This window comes from Ananas comosus, unplaced genomic scaffold (genome assembly GCF_001540865.1).
Source record: "Ananas comosus cultivar F153 unplaced genomic scaffold, ASM154086v1, whole genome shotgun sequence".
Taxonomy (NCBI): domain Eukaryota; kingdom Viridiplantae; phylum Streptophyta; class Magnoliopsida; order Poales; family Bromeliaceae; genus Ananas; species Ananas comosus.
In genome coordinates, this window is record NW_017891155.1 from 1,013 (window position 1) to 11,032 (window position 10,020).

A 10,020-nucleotide genomic window follows, 5' to 3' on the forward strand; every position below is an offset into this window, starting at 1 on the left:
AATCCTGTTTCATTCCAATGTTTTGAATGTAAGGGTCTTTGTGGCGAATAAATAAACATGACCCTCTATTTGTTTTTCTGGTCTCGAGTATGGAGAAATAGAATCGTATCGCAGTTCAAAGTGCATGGAAACCCCTCAACTATGTCGCTTACTTATGAACGTAGCTCATAAACATTTTTATAAATTACGCCATTTTAGAATTTTATTATTACTTTACTTGAGTTTATTTCATGTGATTCGACAAATATTTACTGATTTTATAGTTGAATATAACTTCATACGTTTTTTCCGTCCTTTTCAGGTGAATTATACAAACCCTGAACTAGCTAGTTATTCTTTTATTTATATCCACACATCTTTTGAATTTATTTAACTAAGTTACTTTCATTAGTTAAATAAAAAATTTTGTTAAATTAAATAGTGACTTATGCATTAAATATTATAAATTTTTTAAAATTGATTTAAAACCTTCTTCTACCACTAATTGTTTAGACTACTTGAATCTTGATAAGTAATTTTCTTTTTTTTGAGAAAAAGGTAGCGAGCTACCTGCTTCATTCATTAAGAGGAATGAACTAGGCATACAGGGTAGATGCAGCTAAGGCATCTGGGTAGAGGTCAAGAACAACACAAAAAGCAAAAAGCAAAAAGGATGGTAAAGAGTAAGGAAAAAAATCAAAACTTAGAGGGGAGGGGGGAGAAGAAAAAGGGCCACACTCAACAAAAATCACTCCAGTTGGTTACAAGAACTGTGATGCGATCAAGCGAGCGTAGAGGGTCAGGGTAGGTCGATTGAAAGATAATCTTGTTTCACTCGTTCCAGACCACCCACCAAGTTGCTGCCAATATATATAGTCTCTTCCGTCTTGTTTCGCCGCTTCCTTGGTTGGAGGTCCTATCCAAGAGGACTCGGGTTGTTTTCTGTGGATCGGCTAGCAATTCCAGGTCTTCAGCATTGAAGAGTAGGTATTTTACGTATACACAATTACGGAAGACGTGATCGCGTGTTTCGGGGGCGTCGGCATGCACAAAGGAAACATACGATCTCCTCGGGTCGTCTCTGGGGGCGTAATCTATCCGCAGTGTGGAGTCTGTTACCTAGCAGCAACAAATGAATATTTGAATTTTAATTAGGATTCTTAATTTCCATATGTACTGACTCGTGGAGTCGATTTGACCAGCACATGTAATGAACTCGTAGAGTGATTTGACCGTGAAGTGTTAATTTGTTGTCCAGCGCCAGTTGATCGAGTCTGTCGAGTTCGTTGGGGTGCGAGATTGTAGCGTATCCTTTAGCAGCGAGAGTAAGTTGTGTCTGTCAGGGGAATGAGCCAGTACAAAGCCCCGGCAAATATACCTCCATCTCCAACCATTGACGTTCCAGCATTGGGACACAGTGGCCTCCTTATGCCTAATATTGTCGAAAATGGTCAAGAACTGGGTGCGGAGCGAGGTCTATCCTATCCAAATGTCCATCTAAAATCTTATGTCTTTGCCGTTTCCTAGCGTGTAGGTGGTTCCGTATTTGAACACATCGCGGCATTGCAGTACGCTCCTCCACCAATGCGAGTAGGGCGCGAAAGCTTTGCCCTCGCGTAGCGGCCGTCTTTTGCAGTAATATAGGGTCCTGATCAGTTTGGTCCAAGCTAGCTTATCCTCGGTAAAGAGTCGCCACCACCATTTGGATAGGATGGCCGTGTTCATAGATTCTAAATCTTTGATCCCCAAGCCCCTCTCTTTCTTGCTTTTGCAAGTGGTTTTCCAATTTACTAGGCATGCCCCCCTATTAATTTTGTTACGTCCTTTCTAGAAGAAGGCCCTGCGTAGGGCCTCGACTCGCTGGAGAACCTATTTGGGGGCCTTGAAGATGGTAAAGTACTGCAGCGACAAGTTCGTGAGGACGGAGTTAACTAAAATCAGTCCCCTCCTTGGGAAAGTAGCTTTGCCATCCAGCCCTCGATTCTTTTTTCGATGCGGTTAATGACTGGAGTCCAGTCCTCCTTCCTGGGCTTCTTGGAGTGAAGGGGCAATCCTAAGTAGCGGAAGGGGAGGGAGCCCACTTTGCATCCCAGAATATAGGCGAGACGGACTGCTTTGCGTGGGCTCGGTCCTAAATCGAACAATTCTGATTTATCTTTGCTGATTTGAAGACCCGAAGCCTATCAAAAAGTTTCCAGACGAACCCTAGATTGTGCAAAAGGCTTTTTCTGGGTTTGCAAAATAATAAAGTGTCGTCAGCATATTGGATAATAACGGCCTGGCATTCTTTGGAAGGTCCAATACCACTAAGGAGGTTGTTTGCTTTGGCAGTTTTAGTCAGCCGGGTGAGGCAATCTGCCACTAGCAGGAAGAGAAAGGGGGAGAGGGGGTCACCTTGCCTGAGCCCTTTAGGAACTTTCAACCATTTGGAAGGTGTGCCATTGACAAGAATGGCCGCCTTGGCATTGCAGAGGCACTGTTCTATCCAAGTCCACTATTTTTCGATGAACCCGAGCCAAAAGAAAATTTTCTTCAGAAAGCTCCAGTTTACATTGTCAAAAGCTTTTACGAAGTTCGCTTTGACGCACGCACATTCCCTGCCCGTCTTGGTGCACCAAGCCGCTAGTTCGGAGGTGGTGACATACGAGTCAGCCAGTAGCCTAACTTTGAGGAAAGCGGATTGCGACAGCAATATAATAGTTGGCATAACTTGTGCAAGCCTATTGGCAAGTACTTTGGATAGGATTTTCTAAATTCCGTTAATGAGACTGATTGGTCTGAAGTCGTTTGCCCTACAGGCTCCTTCTTTTTTAGGGATAAGGCATATGAAAGAGTAGTCGGTGGGGTAGTGTTGAGTCTGTTATCCTGAAGATCGATAAACACGTTAAAGATATCAGCCTTGGTTGATTTCCAAAAGGATTGGAAGAAGAGTGGGAAACCGTCAGGCCCCGGCGCTTTGTCGGCACCCAGATCAAAAGTTGCTTTTTTATTCTCCTCGATGGTGAAGGGGGCGGTGAGTAGGTCAGGATTAGACAGTCTAATGTCCTGGTAGAGCTCGCTCCAATCGCCCGAAGACTAGGAGTGGTCTTCGGTCTGACCGAATAGCTGTTTAAATTTTCGGTGGAAATAGGATAGTTTATATTTTTCTTGATGGATGTGACTGCCGTCGTCATCCAGGATGGTGTCGATGAAGTTGGCCCGCTTACGTCCGTTAGCCACATCATGAAAAAATTTGGTATTGTCGTCACCTTCCTTAAGCCACAGCTCTTTGGCCCTCGTTTTCCAGAGAATCTCTTCCTTCTCGTTATTTGCCAGAAGGCGATTTTTAAAGTCGGCCCTTCTGTCGGACTCAATCTAGGTTAGTTTCGCCTATTCCTCCAGGGTGTCGATGGATTGTATTTCCTCTAGTAAGGACTTCTTGGTGCTGGATATGTTATAGAAGTTGGTCTTACACCATTCCTTGATTCTTACTATGCAGTGCCTAAGTTTGGCTAATAAGGTAAGGATTGTAGTGTCTTTGTCCGGTATTTCATTCCACCAGATTGGTACGTTACGGCGGAATTCTTCTTTGGAGAGCCAAACTCTTTCTAACCGGAACATGCGAAGTAGGTTAAGACTCCCCGTTGAGAGAAGGATTGGTGAGTGGTCGGAGGTGATTCTGGGAAGTGCTTTGACACTGCTGAGTGGGAAGGTTAGGTCTCATTCAGTGGAAACGAGAAATCTATCCAGCTTGGCCAAGGTGGGATTATTTTGTATATTTGACCAAGTGAAGGATTGGTTCGATAGAGGTAGATCGATAACTTCGAGGGTGTTGATGAGATCCGAGAATAGGCTCATAGCTTTTCTGCTCCACGGGTTCCCTTTTCTTTCCGATTGGTTTTTAGTAAGGTTAAAATCCCTGCAAATTACCCAGTTGTTAGAGCAAATGTCTTTAAGGGAGAGTAATTCCGCACAAAAAGCTTCTTTTCCATCCCAAGTTGGCGGGCCGTAGACGTTAGTTAGGTAAAACGCTTTCCCGCTTGCAAAGTGAGTAAGGGATAGCGTGAGAGAGTGAGCTCTCGCGATGACCTTGCAGCAGGAGAAAAAGTTAGCATGCCAGTAGGTGATTAAACCCTCGTAAGCCTCGGAAGCCGGGACAAAGTGGCATTTGTCGAAGTTGGAGCCACAACATGAGCAAAGAAAGGAACGAGACACAGAGTTGACCTTAGTTTCTTGGAAGCACACTACAACTTGGCAGAGCTTGGACACGACTGACTTAACAAGACATCTCTTACGAGGGTCATTGAGACATCTGACATTCCAACTTAGGACATTAAACATAAGCATAGTGTGAGATCCCAGATAGTCCTATATATGAGATATAATAGGGTTAAACTCTTAACCCGGCTTAAGCATTTTGGGTGGTGGTAAGACCCAAGAGGTTAAGAGAGTTAAGCGTGCTAGGACGGGAGTAGTCCTAGGATGGGTGACCCCCTGGGAAGTTGGGGCGTCTCACATAGGACATGAGCACAGGATAACACGGGAGAGTACATCCCAAAGCTAAAACATGCTAGACACAGAAGATGACAGCCCCGAAATTAAGCTCCAACAGATAGGAACAGATGAAGGTCAGCCGTCTCGTCGTCTGAGAGTTTGACGCCACAGAGAGAGCTCTTCGATTTGATCTTCTTGCGGGATAGCTTGCGTGCCGGTTGCGTTGCTCCAGTTGATTCGCCCTCACAGAGTTTGGCTTTGCGGCTCATAGCCTTGTTTAAGATGTTGTCCTCCACACCCTGGTGCTTCCGCCTGTTGACTCTGGGTGAAGTCTCGACTTCTGTGAAGGCGAGGTACATGAAAGAAGAAGGTTCCGTCGAAAGAGCGGGGGCGGAAGAGACTTTCGTGACAAAACGGACTCTCCGAGCAAAGTGGATGCGAGAGACTGCCTGAACAGGAGGAGAAGAGTCTGTGCTAAGGAGGTCCGACTCGGCCCTCCGGTCTGCCCCGGGGCAAGAGGCCTGGGCTGTCGGGAAGCCCAGAGAGGAAAGGGCCAGGGGTTCGAACCAGAGGCTAACATGGGCGAGAGCGGCAGATCCGGATGGGGGGAGAAGGTAAAGTCGAAGCCTAGTTGAGTCCAGAAAGAGGCCGAATCCGCGAGCGACCGAGCACGTATGGATGGGCTCCAGTTCGACAGCAAAAAATGGGCCCGAGGTGGCACAGCCGTCGTGAGGCGCTGAGATCGAAGGTACGAGAGCATCGGGGGCCAGAGAAGCTAAGGGGTTGGTCGGGCCCGACGGAGAAATGGGGCCGACACAATTAATGCTCTAACTGGACTTGGGGTAAGCATGAGACACATCTACTCGTAGAGCAATTAATGCTCTTAAACCCTTCGGAAGTCTAGCAGCGGGGCTCACATCCCAGGGCTTATCGAAGTGGACGCCCCTCAAGAGGGCAGATAAAGTGGGAGGAGCAAAGTGGAAAGACAGAGTATGGGGAAAAATGCTCTTAAAAGCAGGTTTCATAGAAATGGAAGGGCCAGGTGGCGGGGGGTTGGAGCATTTGAACAGGTCAACAGCTCCTCCTTGGCCAGGGTGCACAACAACGGGAGGCTCCGGGCCCGGCGCAGGGTAGTTGGTCCGAGGCTAATCATGGCTAGTCAGGCGGCCCCGACCGTCTGCGGCGGAAGACCAGTCGCGGCCGACGAGACGGTCGACAGGAAGGAAGTCGCGTCTTCTGTCGTGTAGCTCGAAGGAGTTCCAAGAGTTGGAGGCCGAACTGTGCTGGTCCCCGTCCTCGTTGTTACGGCCGAGGAGGGCATCGGCGGTCCGAACATCAGGATCGTGGTGAGCAGACCTCTCGTTATGCGGAGGTTGGGGATTACGTCGCGCGTCGACACCCACGCGGCCCTGCTTTTCGATTTGAATGAGGACCGAGACTGAGATTTCACCGAAGGCGATTTCGAGATTTTCTGGGATGTCGTGGAGGTGGTTGATTGTAATAAGGCAGCGGTACCCAGTGAGATCGTCCATCTGCGAGCTACGATCGTCTGCCCGGAGAAATTTGCCGAAGCCGCCGACGAGAGCCGCCACCACGCAGGAAGACCAACATTCATAAGGGAGGCGGTAGGGGATAGGGGAGCGACGAGCCCCAGGGTACGGGTCCCAGGTGAAACATCGCAGCCGGAGGTCCCCGAGGGAGATGTGTTCCCTGCGAATGAGTTGGTCACTCTAGACCCATTCCGAGAGAAACACGACGAAGTCTCGCTCGCTATAACGGGCGACCAAGAAATCATTCGGGTAACCGCCGTAACGGTCCGCGAGCGCATTGGCGATGGTTTCCTGCGGGAAGTGATCGAGGTGTGCCGGAGGGAGCACGTCGATAAGGATTGCGTTGCGTCTCTGATTTTGGCGGGCGAAGAAATCTTCGGTGAGGGGGACAAACGCACTCAGGTAGGCCGGTCGAGTGTGCATGGCTCGGTAGATGCTCATAGGTAGGCGGTTCATGCAGGAACGTGCTTTGTGTCCCACCGTAAGGCACCTAACACACCGAAGTAGGTCGCGGCATTGAGACGCCCGGTGATCTCTTCCGAGACACCTAAAGCTGTAGCCTTTGAAAGCGCGAAGATCGAATCTGGAGGTAGGTCGAGTAGAGAATCTCGGGAGGGTGGGAGGTTGAGTAACGGGCGGGGCAGGCGAGAGGAGAGCTTCTTTGAAGGTCTTCTTAAGGGGGGCGGGGGCGGAGTTCGAGTGCTGACAGTGCTCGGCGGGTAAACGCCTGTGTTCTGGAAAATGCATATCAGGGAAACGATGTCTGGGGCCTTCGCATGGCCCGGCGGCCAAAGGTGAGTCCGCTGAGCTGAACTGGGCAATGTGAGTTAATGCGAGTCCAGCGGAATCAGCCCAACGGACTTTCTTAGAGGTGCAGCCATTAATGCAAGAGCTGCCATTAATGTAGGAGCTGCGGGGGCAGGATGGCGGAGTAGATGTGGAGGAGGGTCCCGAGTTGCTTCTGAGTTTCTGGAACCTCAGTTCCAGCTCGGGGAGAAGGACCCCACTCCGAGCGTCTGCCTTCTCAGGTCGGACAGCCTCTGGGGTCGCCGTGTTCTTCCTTTTCCTGTGCCAATTTTTGCTGCATCCCCATGCTGGGGTTCCTTCTCTCCTTCTCTCCGTCTTGATAAGTAATTTTCAATCCATATATTTGTTATGTAAAAATATAAATGCATTAAATAAGAAATTATATTTATTAAATTAGAATTTAAATATCAATTAATCACCAGAAATTAAATGCATTAAATAAGACATGAAGATTCAATAAACCCATGCAATAATTTCTCCTTTGCCGGGCCTCTCCTCATCTTATCACCAAGGAAGAGAGTGGGGAGAGGTGAAATGCTCTAACACCTTTTACGCCTTATAGGTTCTTTTTTTGAGTTTAAGCTGCTTCTTTTTTTCTTTTTTTTTTCCTTGCTCTTAATATTTGTTGTCTTCTACTCTGGAAATAGTTAGCACGTTAAGACTACTTCGAACACCTGAAAGTTCTATTTCATTTTTGTCTCTTACAATTAGGGGAAAAAAAATTTATTGCCCAGAGTCCTCCTCTATATTAATCCATCATGCATATATTCGCCCTTGATCTTCAATCTCATATTTCAATTCAAACAACTATTGAGTTCCAACCTTTTAGTAGTGCGCAAATTTACGTATAAACCAAGTGCGGAACAAGTAATAATAATTTTTTTTTCTTCTAAGCGAACGACTCAAGTGAGACAATTCTGAAATTCTGGATCTAAAATGTCTAATTAGAAGTTTCAGCTGCACTGATTGTAACTATAAGAAGACAGACACATATAATTACAACAAGAACAAAGAGTTATAGAAGGATTTGATAGGGTCAATTTTTTTGTTACGGCGTGTTTTGAACTGTTTGATGGAGCAAATAGAAGGATTTGACAGGGTTTGCTACACACTAGCATGACGCTGAAATGAAATCTTAAAAGACATTTATTATGTCGTCTCAGTGAAAAGATTAGATAAAAAACATGCATGTGTTTGCACATTGAAGCGAGAGAGAGAGAGAGAGAGAGAGAGCATAAGCTCATTCAAACTGATCAGTGCTCAACTGAGTTATTGGTAGAAATATCACAAAGCCTTCAAATCAATAGTAAGCGTATATTACATAGAGTATTTGTAGATAAAATTGAAAATTTTTAAGCAGCCATACAATCTCACTACGGCACCAAAGAGAAACCAAGAGAAGTAAGAAAGTACAGTGCACGATTATTTATTGTTATTGTCACCAATACCATCGTGGTCATCATCATCATCATTATTATTCATGAATGGGATTATTCTTGGACTTTTTAAAACTGTTCGCTGGATTTTTTTTTTTTTTTTTTTTGCCCTCGAATATGCTGAGTTTTTTAGTTTATTTAGTAGTGCTGAAAGGTTTATAATAGCCAAGCAGGGAATATATGGTCTGCAGGAGTGTGAAAAGAAAGAGTACGATACCCGCGACGATCGAAAGACAGACCCACCAGTTGGGGAAGTACTGGAGCTTCATCCTACCGTAATAGTTGCTGATCCGTCTCTTGTGATGCTTCCTAACCTCGGCATACAGATCGTACAGATCTACGGGCATACTCTGATGCTCGACCTGCTTGTTGAAGTGATCAAAGAATTCGATGACATCGGCATCCTTGTAGCTCGTGCTCGCCACTATCCCTTCGTCCCTGAGCAGCTTTACATCATCCTCACGCTGCAGAATGTGGGACAGGCACTTGCAGTAGGCCATCACGCAGCGCCCATTTTCGTTGGAGTTCATCTCGAATGCGATGAGATTGCGGAAGAGTTCTTTGCTATAATCGTCAAGGTACACGGTGGGGATACTCATCTCGCCGCATATCTTGGTCAAACTGTCCTGGAACATGACGTCCAGGAAGCTACCAGATGCTTTCCTCCGGAAAGTCATGGCACATTTTTGCAGCTCCGTAGCGCTGGGAATGTACAGCACCCTATCCTCCGTTCGTCGCATCATTGCGGAGCCACTTAGGTATTTGTCCTCTGGTACCCGCGACCAGTGGAAGAGGTGCAGCAGATGATCGAACTCAGTGTCCTCGAAGTTTATTCTCCTTCCCTTTTCCCTCTTGGGATAGAGATCTTTGAAGCCCGACAGCACAAGATTTCTGAACTTTTCCTGCAGATAGTCGTTGTGGTAGTCGGGTTTGCCGCAATGACTGATCACGTACAGCTGCTCGACAGCAAAGAAAGGGATCTGGTTGTCGAGTCTCAGAAGGTCGATTTTGATCTCCATAATACTATCCTGTACCTTCAATAACAAAGTCCCGTAGCCAAAGGGATCATTGCCGGAGTAGAGTAGCTCTTTGTTGCCCACCGCGTCCAGCACGAACAGTATGAAGGCGCTGTCGAGCAGCAGCATCACCAGAAAATCATAGCTGCCAATTTCCTCGTGGAAGTCGTACGCGTAGTAACGGCGAGCATCCAGTTCCATCTCCGCCATCGCCTGGAGATAAATGCTGGAGTCGAAATGGGCCCACCGCCTGGCGATATACCTAGTGACTGCCCACTTGTACTCGTCGTCGAATATCACCTGATCCTGGGGGTAGCGGTGGTATGGCCCGATCGTGACCGCCCGGACCCCGTCCGTCTCTTTGTCGGGCTGGCAGATTTTAGCAGCGTCTTCTCTTCCGAAAAGCTTGTCAAAAAATGCGTCCGCATGCCACCTTGTGTTGTTTTCCGCCTCTATTTGGCTTTTCACCGAATTTAGCCACGCCTCATGATCCCGATCTGATGCTTCCATGGCCGGATCAGAACCCGAAACCAAATCCGGTTATCCTATCGTGATCGGGACCAGGCAAATATGTACTGTCGCCACCTAATTGCTCATTCATCATTAATTTAGATTTAGACCCTATACTAAACGATTAATTACAAAAGAAATATATAATATAGAATTAGGCTGGAATACTATTAATAGTAAAACACTCTTTTTACTATCAAGTTTCTAACCCTTGGATGAAAAATTGTAGGGTCAGGATGATATTAGTCA

The 10,020-nt window shown here is 46.8% G+C and overlaps 1 protein-coding gene across 1 annotated transcript; it reads right to left on the reverse strand.

Moving 5' to 3' along the window:
• Nucleotides 1–8,066: 8,066 nt before the first annotated feature.
• LOC109704686 lies at nt 8,067–9,795 on the reverse strand. The gene has a single exon (XM_020225451.1). The coding sequence runs from the start codon at nt 9,769–9,771 to the stop codon at nt 8,380–8,382; it is 1,392 nt and encodes a 463-aa protein (XP_020081040.1). The 5' UTR covers nt 9,772–9,795; the 3' UTR covers nt 8,067–8,379.
• Between the last annotated feature and the right edge of the window lie 225 nt (nt 9,796–10,020).